Here is a 22369-nt window from a genome sequence, read left to right as displayed (position 1 = left end):
CATGGACAGAGGAACCTGGCAGGCTTCAGTCCATAGGCACAGAGTTGGACACAACTGAGAAATTAACCAGTTAACACTTTTACTTTCATATATATACACACATAAATATATATCTTCTGGTTTTATTGAGATATAATTGACATACAGCACTGTATAAGTGTAAGGTGTACAGCACAGAGATTTGACTTACATACATCATGAAGTGATTATAACAATAAATTTAGTGACAATCCATTATCTCGTATACAAAATTAAAGTAATAGATACATTTTTCCTTGTGATAAGAACTCTTAGAATTTGCTCTTTTATTTATAACGTACAGCAGTGTTAATTATGTTTATCATGTGCATTACATCCCTAGTACTTATTTATAACTGGAAGTTTGTACCTTTTGACTATTTTCTTCCAGTTCCTCTTCTGCTCATTGTATCATTATATTTCCAGTGAGTTTTCAGTAGACAGTATCTATTTGGGTCTTTTTTTTTTTTTTTTCACCAACACTGTTGATTCCTGTCTTTAATTGATGTATTTAGACTGTTGCATTTAATATATTTATTGGTATGTTTAGAGCTTATGGAGAAGGCAATGGCAACCCACTCCAGTACTCTTGCCTGGAAAATCCCATGGATGGAGGAGCCTGGTAGGCTGCAGTCCATGGGATCACTAAGAGTTGGGCACCACTGAGCGACTTCGCTTTCACTTTCACTTTAGAGCTTAAGGTTGCCATTTTATTTTTTGTTTTTATTCTGTTTCTGTATTCTTTTTCCTGCCTTCCTGAGGATTACTTGGACATTTTTTAGAATTCCATTTTGTTTTTGAGTGTTATCTCTTTGTATAGCTTTTTAAAAAATTGACTGCTGCTGGTATTATATATACATAATTTATCATAGCCTACTGATGTTATCCTTTACCAGTTTGAGTGAAGTATGGAAACCCTACATCTGTATAATACCCTATTCTCTCTCGTTTATAATTCTTTAAAATATTTCCTCTACATATCATTAGGAGCTTCCCTGGTGGCTCAGATGGTAAAGAATCTGCCTGCTAATGCAGGAGACCTGGGTTTGATCTGTGGATCAGGAAGATTTCCTTGGAGAAGGGCATGGCAACCCACTCCAGTATTCTTTCCTGGAGAATTCCATGGACAGAGTAGCTTGGCGGGCTACAGTCCATGGGGTCACAAAGAGTCAAACACTAGTGAGTGACTAACATACACACACACATATTGATAGAACCAGATCGGACGATGTTATAATTTTTTCATCAACTGTCAGACATAATTTATAAAACTCAAGAGATCTATTGACTTTACCCATATTTTCACTAACCCTGCTGTTTCTTCCTGATATTCCAAGTTGTTTTTTTCTTTATTGTTTCCTTTCTGTTTAGAGAATTTCCTTTAGGCATTCTTTTTTGTTGTTGTTTTGATTCCCCATGAGAATCCCCATGGACAGAGGAACCTGGCAGGCTACAGTCCATAGCATCACAAAGAGTCGGACACGACTGAAGCGACTTAGCACACATGCATGATTTTTTTAAAAAAATTCATTTATCTATTTTAATTGGAGGCTCATTACAGTATTGTAGTGGTTTGTGCCATACATTGACATGGATCAGCCATGGGTGTACATGTGTCCCCCATCCTGAACCCCCCTCCCACCTCCCTCCCCATCCCATCCCTCAGGGTCATCCCAGTCCACCAGCCCTGAGCACCCTGTCTCATGCATTGAACCTGGACTGGTGATCTGTTTCACATATGATTATACATGTTTCAATGCTATTCTGTCACATCATCCCACCCTCGCCTTCTCCCAGAGTCCTAAAGTCTGTTCTTTACATCTGTGTCTCTTTTGCTGTCTCGCATATAGGGTCATCATTATCATCTTTCTAAATTCCATCAGTTCAGTTTCAGTTCAGTTGCTCAGTCATGTCTGACTCTTTGCAACCCCACAAATTGCAGCACGCCAGGCCTCCCTGTCCATCACCAACCCCCGGAGTTCACTCAAACTCATGTCTGTATTGGTGTTTTTTCTTTCTGATTTACTTCACTCTGTATAATAGGCTCTAGTTTCATCCACCTCATTAGAACTGATTCAAATGCATTCTTTTTAATAGCTGAGTAATACTCCATTGTGTATAAGTACCACAGCTTTCTTATCCATTCATCTGCTGATGGACATCTAGGTTGTTTCCATGTCCTGGCTGTTGTAAACAGTGCTGCGATGAACATTGGGGTACACATGTCTCTTTCACTTCTGGTTTCCTCAGTGTGTATGCCCAGCAGTGGGATTGCTGGGTCATATGGCAGTTCTATTTCCACTTTTTTAAAGGAATTTCCACACTGTTCTCCATAGTTAGTCATTCTTTTAGAGTCAGTTTACTGGTGACAAACTTTTAGTTTTCCTTTGTCTTAGAGTGTCTTAATTTCCCTGTCATTCCTGAAGAATATTTTTTTTTTCTAGGTATAGAATTCTGGGTCAACAGTCCAACATTTGAAAAATACAGTATCAACTCCTTCCTGCTTCCATGGTTTCTGATGAGAAGCCTGCTGTCATTTGAATTGGGTTGTTTTTCCCTTAGCAGCAGTGTCATTTTTTCCTAGCTGTTTTAAAGACTTTTTGTCTTTAGATTTCAGAAGTTTAGTCCTGATATGTCTTGGCATGGATTTCTTTGAGTTTATCTTGTTTGGGGTTTGCTTAGTTTCTTGAATCAATATATTTATGTCTCTTAACAAATTTGGGAGGTTTTCAGCCATTACTCTGTTGTGTGTGTGTGTGTGTGTGTGTGTGTGTGTATATACCCTGCTTTCTTTCTTCTCTCCTTCTGGGACTCCAGTGACAGAAATATTAGGTCTTTTGTTATAGTCTCACAAGCCTCTGAGGCTCCGTTCTCACCCACCCCCACTGCCCAGTTCTCTTTTCTCTGTGTTGTTCATAGTGGGGAGTTTCTGTTGTTCTTTTTCAGCCCTTTCCTCTGATCTCTTCATTCTGCTGCTGAGTCCATCCACTGAACTTTTCATTTCCAGTATTACATTTTATAGTTTTAATATTTCCACTTAATTCTTCTTGGTATCATCTATTTCTCTAAAAGCTATTTTAATCCCGTTTGTTTAAAGCATATTCATAATTGTTTGTTGAAGCATCTTTCTCATGGCTGCTTTAAAACATGCCAGGCAATTCTAATATCTCTGTCATCTTAGTACTGGCATCAATTTTCTTGTTTCATTGATTGAAATCATTTTGGTTCATGGTATGAGGACAGATTTTTAAAAATTGGAATCTGAACATTTTTGTATTATGAGACTCTGAATCTTAATTTAAAGCTTACTTCTGTTTTAACTGACTTTCTCTATACTGCTCTGGCACAGAAAGGGGAAACAGGTCATTACTGCCAAGTATAGTTTCAGATTTTACCCCTTACCTCCACTCACACCAAGGCACGTGGAGCTTCTCTTTCCTGTTAGGTGGGGATGTGAGTTCCAGCTTCCTACATGGTCTCCACTGATACTATGGTGAATGAGGCCTCGTTACTGCTGGGCAGTGGTGAAAGTGCAAACTCTCCACTAGGCCTCCTCTTGACTCAACCCTGTAGGAAGGCAGAAGCATGCCTCTTTTTTGTCAGGTGGGAGTGAATTCCAGGTTCCCTGCTGACACCAGGGAGGGATAGGACTCATTACTGGCTGGTGGAGGGGCAACTTGTAGTTTCTTATTTGGCCTTCTCTGGCACCACCCTGGCAGGGGTGCTGGCCCAGATGTTATCACCTTTATAGAGAATGGAAGGCTAGATTCCCCTCTCAGCCTCGGCATGGTGGTGGTAGGGCTACAGTGCTGGCTGTGGTGTTTGGCTAGAGTAGCGCAGTTAATTGTCTAAAAGATTTTTTGCTAAGGCTGCTCCTTTGCTTTGACTAGGAGCAGGCTTTTACTGAGGCTTATTATTTGTACTTTTATTTGTACCCCAATTTGGCCTTTCCAGGTTGCTGGTTCTTTAAATCTTGGATAGATGAGGCAAAAAGAAAATCCAAGGGATTCACTGCAGTGTTGTTCCTTGGGCCCCACCATTCCTAGGCAGTATGCTTGCTTCTTTCCACTTCTCAGCCGTCTTTGTTTCACGTATAATTTTTAGGATTTATAGTTGTACCAGGAATGGTGAAAGTGTCTCTATTCTACCTTCCCCTGAAGTAGAAGTTCCACCAGTGTATTTTTCACATTAGGTATTGTATTCTTCATCTCTGAAAGTCAAAGTCATTCCGTTGTGTCCAACTCTTTGCGACCCCATGGACTATACAGTCCATGGAATTCTCCAGGCCAGAATACTGGAGTGGGTAGCCGTTCCCTTCTCCAGGGGACCTTCCCGAGCCAGGAATTGAGCTGGGGTCTCCTGCATTGCAGGCAGTTTCTTTACCAGCTGTCAGGGAAGCCCCAATAGAAAGATGTTCCATCAATGTATTTTTCATGTCAGGTATTGTGTTCTTCATTTTTAGAAGTTCCATTTGGGTCTTATATTCTCTCTCATTATAGTTTTGTTTGCCTTTACAGCCGTAAATGTCTGAAGCATATTTACAGCTGTTTTAATTCCACCATCACTGTCATTTCTAGGAAAATTCCTCTTGGTTGGGATATTTTCCTGACTCTTTTTTTATGGTAATTTTGACTGGCTGGCTCTATGGTAAAGAATCCACCTGCCAGTCCAGGAGGTGCAAGAGATGTGAGTTTGATCCGTGTTGGGAATATCCCCTCGAGTAGAAAATGGCAACCCACTCCGGAATTCTTGTCTAGAAAGTTCCATGGGCAGAGAAGAGAAGCCTAGCGGGCTAGTCCATGGTGGTGGTGGTGGGGGGCGCGTCGCAGAGTCACGTGACTGAGCATGCATGCATACTGATTGGGCATCAGACATTGGGAACTTTGTTTAGTGTTGTTTGCTGCATTTCTTCCATGAGTGTTGGTCTGGGTTCTGGCATGCATGGTTATCAGTTTGATCCTCTCAAGGCTTGCTTTCAAGCTTTGCATGGTGGGTCCAGGGTAGCCTTTATCCTAATGCCCTTTGGAAGACTCTACCCAGTGCTCTATGTATTGTAAGATCTACTCACACTGTCAGGAATACAAACAGAACATTCCCAGTATTGTGTGGGGGAGCTCGGAGAACTGTTTGGCCCACCCCCCAGCCTCATGGTTTCACCCCACACATCCACAGATCAGTATTCAGACCAAAGTTTGAGGGGACTGCTCTGCAGATCTTCAAAACTGGTCACTCCCTCATCTTCAGTGTTCTGTTTCTCAATTTCTAGTCAGTTTATCTTCCATCAACCCTGAGACCCCTATTATAGCAAGGAGGTACAGCACTGGGTACATGACCACAGGATCCATGGTCTGATCACATACCATACTATCCAGAAGCAACACAATGGAACATCTTGAAGACACCAGCTTGGAGACGACACCTGTAAAGATGAGATACCATCCTCCAGGATACAGTTTACACCCTGGATCAAGACAGCCTAGAGTCCTGTCCCTAACTAAAACATACGGGTCTGGGAAATGGCGGTTGGGTGTAGAAGCAGCCCCCCTTTACTCTCAGTGACCCACCTGGAGGAAATCGTGCCTCCAGCTAAGGGCTCTGAATATTTAGAAGTCCTGCTTCACAGAAGGGGAATATTTTTACTAGTGGACACACTAAAAATCTCATTACATTTTAAGTTAGGGCTGTCACCAGATTTACTTCAGATCACTACCAAAAGACAGTGAGGTTAAGGGAAGGAATCATTAACCTGGCAGGAGTAACTGACTCTTAACCATCAGGAGGTAGGGCTGCTATTACACAGTGGGGACAAGGGAGCGTGTATTTGGCACCTAAGTCATCCACTCTTGCTCCTCTCTTGCCTAATTTTTATTATAAATGGACGAGTGTAGTCATGGCCTGAGAAGGTAACCCATTTAGGCCAACAGAAGTATAAACTGAGGGGATATGGGGGAGAATCTAGAATGGGTAGTCCAAGAGGAAATAGGTGCCAGTTGTGCTACAGCAGCAGGGGCTGTCGTCTGTCCCAGGTCTTCCTCTTGTTTTCCCAGAACCTGAAGGATCATTTTGGGACTTGAAGCAAATGAGTCTGAAGAGCATAATAAGTGGACTGTAGTGGACACTATGGCGTGCTGCCCGGACTCCTGGCTTCAGCACTGAGGCACTCACTTCCCAGGCTGCTGAGAATGCATACCGCTCTCATCTCTGTTCCCTCTGGGAACTGCCTGTGCCTGAAATCAGTCACCACACCCAAGACCCTCTCCTGGTCAGTGTTGGGTTCTATAGGTCTGGCCACTTGCCTCAACGTGATACACGTCTCTGTAGAGCCATCCCTAGCTTCAGCCTCCTGTGGGACTAAGGCCTTGGCTGACACTGCATCAGCTCAACTTCTGTCTCTACCTCATCTTTCTTCCTTCATTCCCCAACAGGTGTTAATCTAGAGGACTCCCCCTGCAGTAAACCTCACCACATCACGGTTTTGCCAAGAACTCACCTTATGACAAGTATTTAAACACTTTTTGAGATTAGCTGTGTGGAATGTTGTCTGTTGTCCAATTTCAGAGAGCTTCAATGCGGTGATGGTGGTGGTGTGGAATGATGCGGTGTTAAATGACATTTCCATTTCAAGGACAGCAGGGATTGATGGCAAATTAGACAGTGGAACAGCAAATTTCAAAGAATACTAGTGCTCAACCTGAGTTACGGAATTCTGGAAAGTGTGACGTTGGATACAGATCAAAGTGCTGCAACCACTGATGAACGAACTCTCATTTTCAAGGATGGCTACATGTGGATGAAAGTAGTTAACTGGCTTGGCAAGGCAGGTGAGCTGCTGCTGCTGCAAAGTCGCTTCAGTTGTGTCCGACTCTGTGCGACCCCACAGACGGCAGCCCACCAGGCTCCCCCATCCCTGGGATTCTCCAGGCAAGAACACTGGAGTGGGTTGCCATTTCCTTCTCCAGTGCATGAAAGTGAAAAGTGAAGTTGCTCAGTCGTGTCCGACTCTTAGTGACCTCATGGACTGCAGCCTACCAGGCTCCTCCTCCGTCCATGGGATTTTCCAGGCAAAAGTACTGGAGTGAGTGCCATTGCTTTCTCCAGGCAGGTGAGCTCAAACAGGATAAATCAATTTTTCTGAGCTGCTGGTAAGGGTAGCAAAGAGTCAATGGTCTCATCTTTATCCTTCCTAAAAATCTCACATTTGAGTGACTCCGGCACAATCCACTTAACGAGAGTTGGTCTTTCTTCCAGGAATGAACCTTGAACTTATGCAGAACTATCTACTTGCCTCATCTCCCAATCCATAATTACCTATGAACTAGCCTCACATCTTAACCTTTGTCTGGAAACCAGACAAATTCTTTTTCAAAATTTCAAGAGTTCCCTTTTTAAACTTCTTTCATCCCAGCTTTATTTTCTCCAACAACTGTCCTTAGACCTTATTCAGATTTCAGAAAAGTAGAATCCATTGTGCTTGTTTGTATTGAGGACTTTATTAGTATACTTAATAAGTTTTAAGACCATAAGGCATATCAGCTTGTTGAGTAATTTGTCTATAGCAACTGTGCACTGTAGCCCAAAAAATGTTTTCTCTTTTTCCCCTTTTAGCAGCAAACCCCAGGGGCTTTCCAAGAGGACATTCCACTTGGAAGTCCTGTCCCCAGTCTACTCAAGTCAGTAAACAACACCTAAAAAGAACACAACCTTTTTATTTTTTCTGAGATACAACGTTCAGTTTGGATGATGAGAACAAGCTAGCTAGCGCTACCATTTATTCCAGTGAATTCCAATGAAGGAAGAGGCTAAATAGGATCTAGACTGTTTTGGTCTATTAATATTTAGCTTATCAAATCCACAGCCTGTACTTCTGGAGCAGGCCTCCCCAATAAGGCCAAACGTGGTAACTGTTGAAGATGGCAAATATGGACGATTCAACACATACAGGCAGTCCAGTCTGCTGTTGCTGCCTCCATACGCTCTCTCAAATTCCCTATTTGGTTAGAGCTAGGAGCGGTTATCACAGTGCTGGTCCATCTTTGCTCCACCGTTCCTCTGATTCTGCTTCGCTGCTTTCGAGGGAGAACAGGTTCAGATCTTCTGGAAGCTGGTGGAGGCCACTCCCTTGGCAGCTTGCTGGGCTAACCAATACTTATATCTTTTGGTTTTGGGCCTCTCAAAGTTCACCACGGACATAGGTACCCTCACAGTGTCAAGTCCATTTACCTGCCCACAGAACAACAGGAATGCTTAGGTCAGGTGGGTAAATAAGGCTACCACCACCCAATCCCAGCTTTCTACCCAGTCCGAAAAAGGGGAGCGCATGTGAGACACTCACCGTCACCTCGCACCAGTACTCACCCCTCTGGGTGATGGGCTCTTCGGGCAACTTTAATGCATGTGGGGCAACCACAACGCCGAGCTGCAGGAAAATCACAGCCAAAAGGAGCTCTGTTTACATGGTTGCTACTCTGGGCAATCTCAAGAGAATTCTCGACTTCCCTGTACAGGGATGAGTAAAACCGGGGAGTTTACCCTGGCTGGTCCCATGGAAAGGCACAAACCTCCGTAAAGAGTGGCAGAGAAACTCAGTCCTGATTTCTCAGGGAGGTGGTTTCACAAAGAGAGACAGGGTTTGAGATCAAAATCACTTCATCCACATAAGTAAAAATTCTCCAGTGTCACAATTCCCCAGCTTTTCCTATCTAGAGAAAATCAATGTTCCCATCTTCTCCTGTCAGTTTTCAATTTCTTTGTGACCATCCTTAGTCATTTCCCTTCTACACTTCTGCAAACCAATCAAGAACACTTTGCCCAAGATGGACAGCCACATGTAAATTAATGAAGCTAGAACACACCCTCACACCATACACAAAATTAAACTCAAAATGGCGTAAAGACTTAAACACAAGACGTAACACCACAAAACTAGAAGAGAACACAGCAAAACATTCTGACATACACTGTACCAATGATTTCCTAGGTTAGTCTCCCAAGGCAACAGAAATAAAAGCAAAAGTAAACAATGAGACCTAACTAACCTTACAAGCTTTTGCACAGGACATAAAATAAAAAGACAACCTGCAGACTGGGAGAAAATATGTGCAAATGATGCCACTGACAAGGGCTTAAAATTCCAAAATATACTAACAACTCATATACAACTCAATAACAAAAAAATAAACCCAATTGGACTTCCCTGGTGGTCCAGTGGTTAAGAATCTTGTCTGCCAATGCAGGGGGCATGGGTTGAATCCCTGAAGATTTCACATGCTGTGGGGCAACCAAGCCCAGGCATCCTGGAGCCCGTGCCCTGAGACGAGTGGCCACCACAGTGAGAAGCCTGTGCACTGCAACTAGAGAGCAGCTCCTGTGCACAGCGATGAAGACCAAGGGCAGCTAAAAATAAAAGAAAAATTGAAAGGAAAGAAGCCAACCCCATCAAAAAATGGGCAGATGACCTAAACAGACATTTCTCCAAAGAAGATATACAGTAGCCAACAGACACGGAAAAGATGCTCATCACTGCTAACAATTAGAGAAATGCAAATCCAAAGGAAATGAGGTACCATCTCACACCGGTCAGAACAGCCATCATTAAAAAGGCCACATGGACCTCCAAAGTAGTCCAGTGGTAAAGAATTCACCTGCCAACGCAGGGGACATGGGTTCAATGCCCTGGTCTGAGAAGATCTCACATGCCGAGGGGCAACTAGGCTTGCAACCTGCACCCACAGAGGCCACACACCACAACCACTGAAGCCCACGCTCCGCAGTAAGAGAAGTCACTGCAATGAGAAGCCCCTGTACTGCAAGTATAAAGTAGCCCCAACTCACCACAACTGAAAAAGCCCACATGAAGCAAGGAAGGCCAGTGCATCCAAAAGAGAAACAGAAGTCTACAGATAATGCTGAAGAGGGGTGGAGAAAAGGGATCCTCTCACACTACTGGTAAGAATGTAAACTGGTGCAGCCAGTGCAGAAAACAACATGGAGCTTCCTCAAAGAAATAAAGCTAGAGTTGCCATATGATCCAGCAATACCATTCCTAGGTATGAACCTAGTCGTTCAGTTGTGCTGGACTCTGCAACCCCAGAAACTGCAGCCCACCAGGCTCCTCTGTCCATGAGACTCTCCAGGCAAGAATACTGGAGTGGGTTGCCATGCCCTCCTCCAGGGCATCTTCCCAACCCAGGGGTCGAACCCAGGTCTCCTGCATGGCAGGCGAATTCTTTACCATCTGAGATACCAGGGAAGCCCATTCCTGGGTTTGTATCTGGACAAAACTATAATTAAAAGATACACGTGGGACCTCCCTGGTGGTCCAGTGGTTAAGAATCCACCTGCCAATGCGGGGGCATGGGTTTGATCCCTGGTCCGGGAAGCTCCTACATGTTGCAGAGCAACTAAGCCCCTGTGCCACAGCTACTGAAGCCCTCACACCTAGAGCCCACGCTATGCAACAAGAGAAGCCACCCCAATGAGAAGCCTGCACACCACAACAGACAGTAGCCTATGCTCGCTGCAACTAGAGAAAGCCTGCGTGAAGCAGCAAAGACCCATCGCAGTCAAGACATGGAGACAGCCTAAATGTCCATCAGCACATGAATGGGTGAAGAAATTGCGGTCCATATATACAACGGAACACTACTCCGCCATAAAAAAGAATGAAACCATGCCGTCTGCAGCAACAGGGATGGACCCAGAGAGGACCATACTAAGTGAACGAAGAAAGACAAAGACCATATGCTGTCACTTATATGTGGAATCTAAAACATGACCCAAATGATCTATGAAACAGAAACAGATTCACAAACGTAGAGAACAGACTTCTGACTGCCGAGGAGGAGGGTGCATTGATTTACATATGGCTGTCCAACTTAGGGAAAGCATACCTGACTGGCTTGCACAGCTGTGGGAGGGAAATGACTTGTGGTTGCCAGACTGGGGAGGGATGGATTCAGAGTCTGGGATTAGCAGACTATATATTTCGACTATATAGGATGGATAAACAGCAAGGTCCTACTGTATACAACAGGGAACTATATTCAATATCCTGTGACAAACCATAATAGAATATGAAAAAGGATACATATATATAAAACAATCATCTTGTGGCATAGTAGAAATTAATATGTTTTAAATCAACTATAATTAAAATAAAAAAGCCTTCCCTAACTTCAACTGGATGATCACACCCTTTCCTAACAGAGGGATCAATCCTGGAGTAGCTGCTTCTTCCCAGGGGTAGCTTCCATCTTAGGGCTATAGTGGTGTTTGGGAGTACTCACATTTCTGAGAAAGTGGCGGGCAACTATTTCAGGGTTTAGCTCCCATTTGACATTGTTCTTCATTCCTACCTCCAGGTGGCAACTCTTCAGAAATTTCACTGTCTGAGAGGAATTATAAACAGAGGATAGGTTAGAGTTGGAATCAAGGAGAGGAAACATGTTAGCAAGAGGCCAAGAGGCATAAAGTCCGAGAGTTTAGGAAAAGCACAATTCCTGCCTCCTAGCCAAGAGAGGTGAGATGATGAATAGGAAAGATAAAAATCCCTATTGTCTCAAGACTGACATTATGGAAAGATGTTTTAGCAATGCTTGGGAGGGGAATGCTGCCTATACTTGGCTATCCCTAAGCAAGGAGACACAGGCCATGTCAAAGCTGGGCTCATAGACTGTTCATCTCAGGAAAGACTTTCATAGACTGTTTTAACCCAATATTCTGGCCCTTCAATCCTACCACTACACCATTAATGATTCCTCCTTGCTTACAGAATGAAGTATAAATTCATTAGCTGAGGGTTAAAGATGTTTTATAAATCATGCCCACCCCACTTTCCAGTCATATATTTCCTAATATACTATTCAAGTCTTCTGCTTTAACTAGACTGGTCTACTTTCTATTTTAAAACATGCTTTAACTGAGCTATCACTTCACACTTGACATAATGGCGATCATCAAAAGAATACAAGTAACAAATGCTGGCAAGGATGTGGAGAAAAATTCCCACTGTTGGTGGGAATTTAAATTTGTGCAGCCACTGTGGAAAACAGTATAGCAGTTTCTCAAAAAACTAAAAATATTAGAACTACCATATTATCCAGAAATTCCACTCCTGGGTATATATATCCAACGCCCCCCAAAACACTAATTCAAAAAGATATATGCACCCCAATGTTAATAGCCATGTTATGGACGCAACCTAAGTGTCTATTATGAATGGATAAAGATATGGTATAAGCAAATACACACAGACACAGTGGAATACTATGCAGCCATTTAAAAGAATGAAATTTTGCCATTTGTGGCAACAAGGATGGACTTGGAGGGCATTACGCTAGGTGAAATAAGCCAGAGAAAGAAAAATACTGTATATCACTTATATATGTGGAATCTAAAAAATACAAATCAGTGAATATAATGAGACAGATACAGAGTGTAAGATAGGTTACAAGGATATACTGTACAGCCTGGGGACTATAGCCAACATTTTGTAATAACTATAAATGAAGTGTAACCTTAAAACATGCCTTAATTATCTACTGAGACTTTGTTTCCCTTAATACCTTTCCTACCTTCCTGGTCTATCCAAAGCCTATTAATCCACAAGGCCTAATTCAATCCCATCTGAAAAAAATCCCTCCTCAATCACCCTGATCCATTCTAGTCCATGTCACCCATAATTTATGGTCTTGAGTTTATGTATCACTTTCTCTTGTGTCTGTGTTCTCTCCACCTTGTCTGTCAACACCCCTGAAGGCAGAGTCCTCATCTCACATTCTTCCATGGGTCCGCTGGTGCCCAGGATGGGGCCTCCCTCAATAAGCCAGAGCACTTAACCCAACATGTCAGGATCTCCTAGGAGGTCTTAATATTAGTATCAGTTACAGTAGCCACAATACTTCCCCTTGCCCCTTTCTTGTGCCTGAAATCAGGAGACTTCAAGGAAATCAAGAAGCCTTTTAGGGAGAGGTTGGTGATTTAGGGAGAGGTAGGTGACCAATAAATAAAGATTTTCTAGGTTTCTACTTACCGCCTCACCTGCCTTGGTCTGGATCTTGTCTAGTTTTCCTTCTTGTCTCAGCTAGAAAAGAAAGTTACAGATTGAAAAAAGAGAAGAGAATCCATAGTAGCTAACAACAAATTCTTACTATGCTGGGCATAGTCTGGGCTTCTGAATTCCTGTTCTTCTAGTCCCTACCTCATTTTCAAATTAAATATCAAAGGGAAAGAAGTTGTTAGAAGTAATGTTCAGGTTTTAATATCTCTTGAGTCCCTCTGCTTTCATTTTTGGGCTCACCAATTTCTCCTCTTCAAACAGCTTCTTGTTTTCAGGAGATGCATACACAGCCAGTCCTTCAGGAAGCAGTCGATTACGGCCCACAGATTTTTTCACTGAGACCAGGTCACCTCGGACTCCAAGTTCTGCCAACAGAGAACAGAGGCAGAGGATCAGAGTTATCTAGCAGTCCCTAAAGAGGAGATGACCAAAGAAAAAGAGACCTCTTATTCTCTCAGTGCTTATTCCTCCCAGAAGAAATATTAGCATTCACTAGGAACAACACGATTCCTAATTCATTTCTTTAGGGCCTGATTGAGAAACTCAATATCCCATGTACAAAGTGAAGCATTGTCCCATCACAGAGATTTCAGTATGTGGTGCCTACTGTCAGGCCTGTCTCCCCACACACTGTTAAAGATGCTGTGCTAAGTGGCTTCAGCCCTGTCCAACTCTTCGCGACCATGTGAACTGTAGCCCGCCAGCTCCTCTCTCCATGGGGAGAATACTGGAGTATTCTCAGGCAAGAATACTGGAGCGGGTTGCAAAGATCCCAGGGGATCTTCCGGATCCAGGGATCAAACCAGCGTCTCTTAAGTCTCCAGCATTGGCAGGAGGGTTCCTTACCACTAGCGCCACCTGGGAAGCCCATGCAAAGGCAAACAGTCAAAATGAGGCCTTCCAAGACTCTGGAACATAAAATTAGATGATGGTGCATTCATATTCTAATTTTCTATGTAGGAAATCAATGTCACAATCACAGTACTTTTTACCGCTTCTTCTTCTCAAACAGACAGCTAATCATTCACCCAAAGTAGTGAACGGGCAGAAAAAAGTTGATGCCGAACAGAATCAGCCTGAGAGAAGTGCCTCTCCCCGGGCCCTACCGTCCACCGACTGGGTGAGGATGAGCTCCAGGTTGTCTTTGGGCCGGTGTTTCGTATCTTCCACGAGCTTGTAGACGCGGTGTCGCCGGTGCAGGCGCGGTTTCCGGCCTTCTCCCGCTAGCGGCACCTTCCACCAGCGCTCTACAATGACCGTGCCCTGGCGGCCGGGGGAGCGAGGGTGAGCGGGTATTCAAGGAGAAGCCCCCTCCACTGGCCGCCGGCACCTCAAGGAGACCCCACCACCCTCGATTTGGGGCCCAGCCGGTCTCAGCGCGCTTCTCAAAACAAGCCTCGGCCGTAACTAGCTCCACCAGAGGCAAGGAGCCCCAGGACTCGGACCCGGCCCTCACCCGACTGTGAGACAGGCTGAAGTCGCGCTCCGAGCCGGCGGTGCTCCCCGAAAGTCGCGGCCGGAGGAGCTCCCGGACCCCTCCTCGCAGCAGCCGCTCAGTGAACACCCGCAGCTGAATTCCCCGCGGGACCGCGAAACCGGCTGCCGCCATGTTCTTGGGCGCAGAGGAAGGTCCGCAAGGCGCAGGCGGCAGGAAAGGCCCCCACGGGCTGCCCGCGGCGCGCCTGAACCGGCTCGGCTCTGTGCGGGCTGAGCTTCCCGGAAAGCCTGACGCGGGTTGAGCTGCGACGTGGGTGTCTGGAGACCAGGGATCTGGCTGAGATGGGTGCTCCACGATTCAGCATTTCCGCCACTCCCTTTCCCCAATTTCTTCTCGGGGGAGGGACATCCATAGCCACTGAGTGATAGTGGAATGACTGTTAGGTGCACTGACACCGGGAGACACCCGCTCCCTCCCTTGGCTTCACTTGTCTTTATTAGTCTTTATTACTGGGGCTTTTTATTTAGCTCCAGTCGCTGAGGTCGCTTCCAGTTCTGACGTTCTGTGATAGCTGGATGCTTTTCCTTACTTCAAATCTATCTAAAAGTGGCGGAAGGATGGAATCCTCTGGAAAACTGCCAACCTCAGGATCGTCTCTTAATCGTTACACTACAGTGTTTAGTCCTCCTATCCTGGAATAAGATACTATCTCCCTTCAGGATTACTGCACTGCTGCTGCTGCTGCTAAGTCACTTCAGTCGTGTCCGACTCTGTGCGACCACATAGACAGTAGCCCACTAGGCTCCTCTGTCTCTGGGATTCTCCAGGCAAGAATACTGGAGTGGGTTGCCATTTCCTTCTCCAATTACTGCACTAGTCTCTTAATAAATATTTAAGTAAATGTAAATCACGAGACAGACAGTTCCCTCTGTGGAGGGTCTCAGTACTGGTGAGTAAACCATATACAATGGAATGAATAGGGCCTGTTTGGCATGAGGTTTATGGAAAGATGCTCTGAGCATCATGTTATTCGACCTATAAACAGCCTTTGGCCCGTAGTCCCTTGTAATTACACTTTCTTTAGGTAGCTTCCAGGACACCGATTTACTTTTCTCCTTCTGGTCTCAACATGCTCCCAGAAACAAGCGGGGAGCATCACTCATTTTCTTCAGTCTCCTTGGCTGATTTCTCCTTTATTCTTCATCTCTTAGAGTGCCCCCAGGGCTCAGTCTTTGGGTCTTTACTCTTCTCAATGCCAATCTTGACTCGTATGCCAATGACTTCAAATTTCTGTCTTCACCCTAGACTTCTAAACTCCATACATGACTATCCAGCTGCTTACTTCATTTCCCCTTATACAACTGTGGACAATTCAAAGTTAACATGCGCCAAACTAAACCCATCTCTATCCTCTGCCCCATTCTGCCTCACTTGCAGCCTTTCTTCTCTGTCAATGGTAACTCCCTTCTTTCAGTTCTTGGACTCACCTCTCCTACTTCAGGAAATCCACAACAACCATATCCCATCACTCCAGTTCTCCACCATGGTATAAGATACTCTCTTTCTCCAAGATAACTGCAATAGTCTCCTAACAAATAATCCTTTAAAGCTCTAGTTTATTTGCAATACACCAGTCAGAATCTTTTGAAAAACATGTCAGATCATATCTCATCTGTCCAAAACTTGCAAAGACTTCCCCCTTTAGTCAAAGAAAAAGGCCATACAATGGTCTACAAGGCCCTGTATGACCTGGTCCCATTAGCTCTCTTCTTCTACTCCCCCTATAGCTTACAGGGCTTACCATGCAGCAGTAGTGGTGAAGAACCTGCCTGCCGGTGCAGGAGACATAAGAGATGCGGGTTCAATCCCTGGGTTGGGAAAATCCCCTGGAAGAGGAAACAGCAACCCCCGGTATTCTTGCCTGGAGAATCCCATGGACAGGAGGCTGTCAGGCTAAGGGTCAGACATGACCGAAGCAACTTAGCACGTAGCTTGTAGTCAACCCACAGTGGACTCCTGTTTCTTGAAAAAATTTGACCCATTCTCCTTAGGGATTTGCACTAGCTGTTGCTTTCACACAGAAGCTGTTTCCCTCAGACGTTGGCTTGGCCTAACTCCCTCAACCCCTTCAAGTAGACCTCCTTGCTGCTAAGTCACTTCAGTCGTGTCCGACTCTGCGCGACCCCATGGCCTGCAGCCTACCAGGCTCCTCCGTCCATGGGATTTTCCAGGCAAGAGTGCTGGAGTGGGTTGCCACTGCCTTCTCCTAGACCTCCTTAGATCACCCTATTTATTACTGCCACTGTCCCACCCCCTTCACACTCCTGATCCTTCTTTCTACTCTATCATCTTCTAACACGTGAAATAGTTCTCTTGTGTTTAGGTTTGTTCTTTCAGTGTTAGACGCTCCATGGGGCAGGGATATTTGGTTTGTTTACTGGTGTATCCCAAGCTCACAGTAGGCCCCCAATAAGTATTTGTAAATGGATGAATGAAGAACGTGCAGACGTCTCAGACTGGTGGCGCCAGCTCCAAATTTTGCACACAATGTTGATTTTTTTAATCAATAATTTTTTTTTGTTAGTAGTAAAATTTCTGAAGATTAAAAAAAATCTTTTTGAGAAACTTACCACAAAAATCTCTTTCCAGTTTCTGTTGAAAACTGTATGATGTGGTCTGCATTCCTGCATGGAAACTTGGAGCTGAGCTGCGTCTCCCCCCACCCCCACCCTTTTTTTAAGAGTGTGTGAGCTTTTCATTTTGCTATACTCCCACCCAGCAGCTCCACTAATTTCCCCTAGCTGTCCAGGTCCCTGGAGGCATTGAGTTTGCAGTTCCTACCCCATAAGGCACTGAGAAAGTTCAACAACATGTAGAATCATTGGGTTATTAAAGGTAGGGATAATAAAAACATTGAACTGATAGGAACAGGGAACCAACCAATCAAGTCAGATACTGGATCAGGGCCTTAGAAGCCTCCTGCAGTGTCAGATCCCAATCTGTTACTGAAGTGTGTGTTTGCCACATGCACACGCCAGATGGGAGCCCACGTTCCGGGAGCACAAGTGGTCAGCCAGGGCTGTTTACCAACCATACAGAAACAAAAATATTTTAATTTCTGGTACAGCCGTGAAGTCCATACTAGTTGAACAAGCACTTTGGGGGCTACCTAAGGGGGTAGGGTCAGGTAGGGAGCACAGAGAGGAACCCTGAAGTGACTGAAGGGCTGGCCCTTTGCCATGTCACAGTGCTCACCGTGTCACAATGGCACCAGGGGCCTGAACCCCTGCCACCAGCCCCTGAACCTCACTTTGCCGCGGGGAGGCACTGAACTAAGAAACTGCCTTGTTACAGGTCACGCCCCTCTTTCTACTCCCTTTCTTATATCAAGAGGGGAAAAACACGGAACTACCTCTACCCGTTCTGGTCACCATACGCCTATTACCTTTACTGTTACAAGTACCGGATCACCCTCCGGGAGAAGATGCTGCCTTGCTGTAAAAGGTACTTGTTTTAATCTCTACCTGTAGTTGTTCATATAAACTGTAAAGAAAAATAAAAGAATTTGAAAGGACTCCCTAAGTGGCAAAAGAGAATGGCAAAATAGGGTGGAAGGCTGGCATGGAACTTTGTAAACCTTTCTATCTGGCTGGCCTGGGGAAATGGAAATAGATAGGCTGGTTCACATAAGATACAGAAGACAGTGCCAGAGCCTGGCCCAGTGTACCTGGAAGGTAAGTCTCTCCTCATCTCAGACTCAGAGATCAACTAACTGGGGCCTCTTTTTCCTCATCAGCATCACCACTTATAAGGAAGAGGAGGACTTGACACTTCGGCCCCGTTGCTGTCTTCAGTGCTCCTGAGTCCCTAGCAGGTCTTCAGGGGGGCAGAGGCACCGAGCAGGGTGATCAAGACCAGCTTAAAGAATTATATTCAGTAAGTGGACTGGGAGCTGGTGCTGCTTGCTGTAATATGATATCTTACAAAGGGACATGGACTAGTTAGAAAATAAATCATAGAAAGCTAGCTCATGCAAGCTCCTGTGTAAAACTGACTTGCTTTACAGACAAGGATTCTGGTCCAGAGAACTTAAGGCAGGGTCCTAGGGCTGGTGTTGAAAAGCAGGATGGGAAAGGAGGAATTGAAAACAAAGACAGACTATATTAAGACATAAAGCTGTATTCTGGGACATAAAGCTGTTTAGATGCTAAGTTTTGGATCTAGAATCCCGAACTCCTGTACTTGCCTTTGTATCATCATGCCTAGGTATGAGCTATGCATTTTTAGATAAGAAGTGGCAGAATTTAGAGAAAACATATATGATGGAAAAAAGTACAAGAGTGTTATTAGTGAGACAGTAAACAGATGACACAGCTTTGTTTAAAGAATAAGCTGTTTGATGTAAATACAAGTTTCTGAACCATTAGTGCACCCCTCAGTGGAGTCAGCAGGTAGTATTGACTCGATTCCAAATTTTTATCAAGGAAAACACCATGATAGGGAAAGAGTTAGGTCTTAGGACTAAGAGATATTGAGTACGGCCTGGCTCCACTTCACCTAGGCTCTCCATCAGCCCCCTCCTTGCTTCCACAGACACACCTAAACAGGTCTGAGATCTGATTTGAGGGTTAGGTGAGCACAGAAACAGGAGACTGTTACTCTCATGTGTTACTTCTTTTCTAGGCTGGGAACCTGACGGTGCTGTCTACTGACCCCCTGCTTCACAAGGGCCCGGTGCAGTTAGACTTCCACTTTCGCCTCACCCCCCAGACCTCCGCCCACTGGCACGGCCTTCTATGTGACCATAGGCTCTTCCTGGACATCCCGTATCGGGCCTTGGATCAAGGCAACCGGGAAAGGTGATTGAGTCTGGATGGGGGGAGGGGGAGGTGAAGGGAAGAGGTAGGGGTTTCACTCTGATGTCACACTCAAGTAATGGGCATGCTAGCCAGTGAGGGCTTATTCAGGAGCTGCATACATTCAAATCACTGAACCCACCAGTGAGCTGAGCCAGGATCTGGATTCAAGAGATAACAGTCCATAGGAGGTTGCTAAACTGATTCAGAATCACAAGGTGGAATCCATAAATAGTTGAAAGGAAGTGATCTCCAGCTGTTTGTCTTTATAGAGTGGCCCTTTTTCCCCAAGCCCCTTCCATGGCAGGGGTATCAGGCCATAGTGTATAAACGCTTAGCTTCAGAGAAAAATCCATCACAACTAGTTTGGAACTTTCACTTCCTTGGGTCAGGAAACACTGAGCAATAAAATACCTTCTGTTGCAAATAGGCACCTTTCTCGATTTTGAGTTTGCGAAACATGCCATTAACCATTTCCCTTCTGGTCCCTAGTTTGACCGCAGCACTGGAGTATGTGGAGGAGAAGACCAATGTGGATTCCGTGTTTGTAAACTTCCAAAACAACCGGAATGACAGAGGTGGGGAATTGCTCTATCCTTCCTGGCCCTTTGTGCTGAAGCAGCTGACAGTGATTTCCCCTTTATAGGAGATCTTCCTCCCCTCATTCTAAAGGGCATGTTCAGGCAGTTCAGGGATTCAACACCCATCCCCTTCTCCCCACCAAGGAAATTAAGGGACCTAGTATTCTGTTCATTGAAGTCATAACTGAACTGTCAGGAAAGCCCTGCACACAAATTTCAGAAGCTAGACTGAAGAAGCACTGGTGAAATTACACAGAAGCCATTCAAGGGATGTGGCTGGTAGGACAGAAAGAGTCTCAAATGTATTAAGCACCCATAGTGTGAGAGGGTCAGGTATAAGGCCAGATGTGAGGTGCACATTACAGAAACCCTTGCTCCCTGGGGGAGCTTACACTCTATTGGATATGAGACAAGCAAGAGTTTATTATACCATCATTGTGTTAGGCACTTTGTAAACATCTCATTTAAATTGTGTGATCCTCATTTGACAAACATGTAGAGCACTGAAGCCAGGTTAGAGTCCAGCTCTGTTTGACTCCAAAGCACATCATCCCTGTGCCTGCACCACACTGCTCGCTGCCCATTCATTCCCCAGTGGCAGAAGCCAAATCTAGGGGAATGGTTGCATGGAGTCTCAGAGTATTCTAATTTTGTTCTCTTTTCACAGGTGCTCTGCTACACGCCTTCAGCTATATGGGCTTTGAGGTGGTCAGACCAGACCACCCAGCCCTTCCTCCCTGGGACAATGTCATCTTTATGGTGTATCCCCTTGAAAGGGATGTTGGCCACCTGCCCAGTGAACCTCCCTGAACATGCTTATTCCTACTCTGTGAGGGGCTGGGAGCCTTGTTAAGTGAGAACCAAGCTTCCAGGATGTGACGAAACACCTTCCGTCTAGGAGTAAAGGGTAGTGCAATCCTCATGTGTTTGCCTTTTCTTTGCAGGGGGGAGTGGGGGAGAGGGTTGGCTGGAGTGAAAAATGAGCCTTACAGAGCTGAATTCACTTTGGATAGACAGACATTTGATGACTGAAAAGCTCAAAGGGGTCTGAGCAAGACAGGGAAAGGACCCAAGGATTTTAAGTTTTTGCCTTGCCCCTGTCCCGAAACTCTTCCCTTACTTATTTTAACCATCTGAGCACCTGCCAGGAGCAGGAACCAAGCACCAGGGAATTCAGAAAGACTTAAGCTTTACTGGGATATTTTTATCCATATACTTCGGTTCAAACTGGAGACAAGTGAAGGAAATCAGAGAAGGTACATGGTTCCTGTGCCACTAGTTTAAGGGCAGGAACATTCCAGGTGGCTGCAAAAGTAGTATTGCTAAGAATAGGGAACCCATCAGAATGGGTTAAAAGGTCTTAAAAGCCATGTTAAAGGAAAAGGCTTTCATACACAGTAACAAACTGTAGCTAAGAATGAGATACCACTCATCTTTCAGAGAAGTCCTGTGAACAATTTATATCAGGAGACTTCTTTTTAGAGTAAAGGCTGATAAACAAGGTCCTACTGTATGGCACAGGGAATTATCCTCAATATCCTGGGATAAACCATAATGAAAAAGAATACAAAAATAAAAGAATGTCTATATATGTATAACTGAGTCACTTTGCTGTACTTGGCAGTGTTGATTGTCACAACACTGTAAATCAACTATACTTCCATTACATAAAATTTTAAAAAAACAGTAAAGGCTGAGGAAACTGGGGACTAACTGGCCCCATGATCCTGTCACAGAGTAGCTCCAATTCCAGGGCCGAGCCTGCTCAGTGAGCAAGTGCAGCCAAGGTCTGAAATATCAAATCAACGGCATGCTTTCACTGATTCCTGTGGGACTACCCAAGCTACCCAGAGATGCTCCTTTACTGAAGTCTTTCTGCTAATTGGTCCCGAGGTTTTTCTAAGACAATAAAATCTGAAAATTGTGTTTCTGGGAAAATACAGTTGCTATGTAGTATATGGGTAGACTTCATTAATTCCTAGAGTAAAAAGTCCTGCATATCAGAGTCTTCTATACTAGTTTTAAGTCTTCTACTTTACCTTGCTGATCTTTAAAAAAAAAAAAAAAAAAAAAAGGTTAATTTACTGTTATTTTCCCACCCACTTTCAAACACCTTCACAGGTCTCACTGGATCCTCACAATACTGTCAGAAATGGAGAGATGCTACGTAAGGAAACAGGCTCCATAAGTTTACAGCAAAGATCTATTCCTAGAACCCAGGTTTCTGTAATTCTAATCTACCTCTTTTAGGTGAGGTTTTAGTGAATGATTAATTCTGAAGTCGCTTTAAGGAAAGAATATGATCTGCACATTAGAGGGATAGCTGTTTCATAGTGGTGTGAGGTGTTAGGCAATCTTACCAGGTTTCAGTACAGAAGATAACCCATAGGCTTGTTTCCACCTTGTGATTCAACCAGCA

General features: G+C 44.6%; 2 protein-coding genes across 3 annotated transcripts; one reads left to right on the top strand and one right to left on the bottom strand.

Moving 5' to 3' along the window:
- Positions 1-7492: 7492 nt before the first annotated feature.
- On the bottom strand, positions 7493-15374 carry MRPL9 (mitochondrial ribosomal protein L9). Of its 2 annotated transcripts, none has more exons than XM_040230664.1 (7): positions 14532-15374; positions 14182-14338; positions 13316-13440; positions 13049-13099; positions 11304-11405; positions 8351-8434; positions 7493-8238 (listed from the first exon to the last, which is right to left on the bottom strand). In XM_040230664.1, the coding sequence occupies exons 1-7, from the start codon at positions 14682-14684 to the stop codon at positions 8104-8106; spliced, it is 807 nt and encodes a 268-aa protein (XP_040086598.1). In that variant the 5' UTR covers positions 14685-15374; the 3' UTR covers positions 7493-8103. The 2 variants fall into 2 exon arrangements, with proteins under 2 accessions (XP_040086598.1, XP_040086599.1); XM_040230665.1 differs by having other exon boundaries at positions 8374-8434; positions 14532-14784.
- Positions 14683-20760, top strand: OAZ3 (ornithine decarboxylase antizyme 3). The gene is given in 7 exon segments (XM_040229921.1): positions 14683-14805; positions 17851-18017; positions 18310-18373; positions 18375-18449; positions 19197-19372; positions 19862-19947; positions 20618-20760. Coding segments are annotated over 7 exon segments (834 nt in total).
- The last annotated feature ends 1609 nt before the right edge of the window (positions 20761-22369 follow it).

This window comes from Oryx dammah, unplaced genomic scaffold, assembly GCF_014754425.2.
Source record: "Oryx dammah isolate SB20612 unplaced genomic scaffold, SCBI_Odam_1.1 HiC_scaffold_28, whole genome shotgun sequence".
Classification (NCBI taxonomy): domain Eukaryota; kingdom Metazoa; phylum Chordata; class Mammalia; order Artiodactyla; family Bovidae; genus Oryx; species Oryx dammah.
Note: the sequence above shows the minus strand (reverse complement) of the source record. Positions and strands in the feature narration are given on the sequence as shown.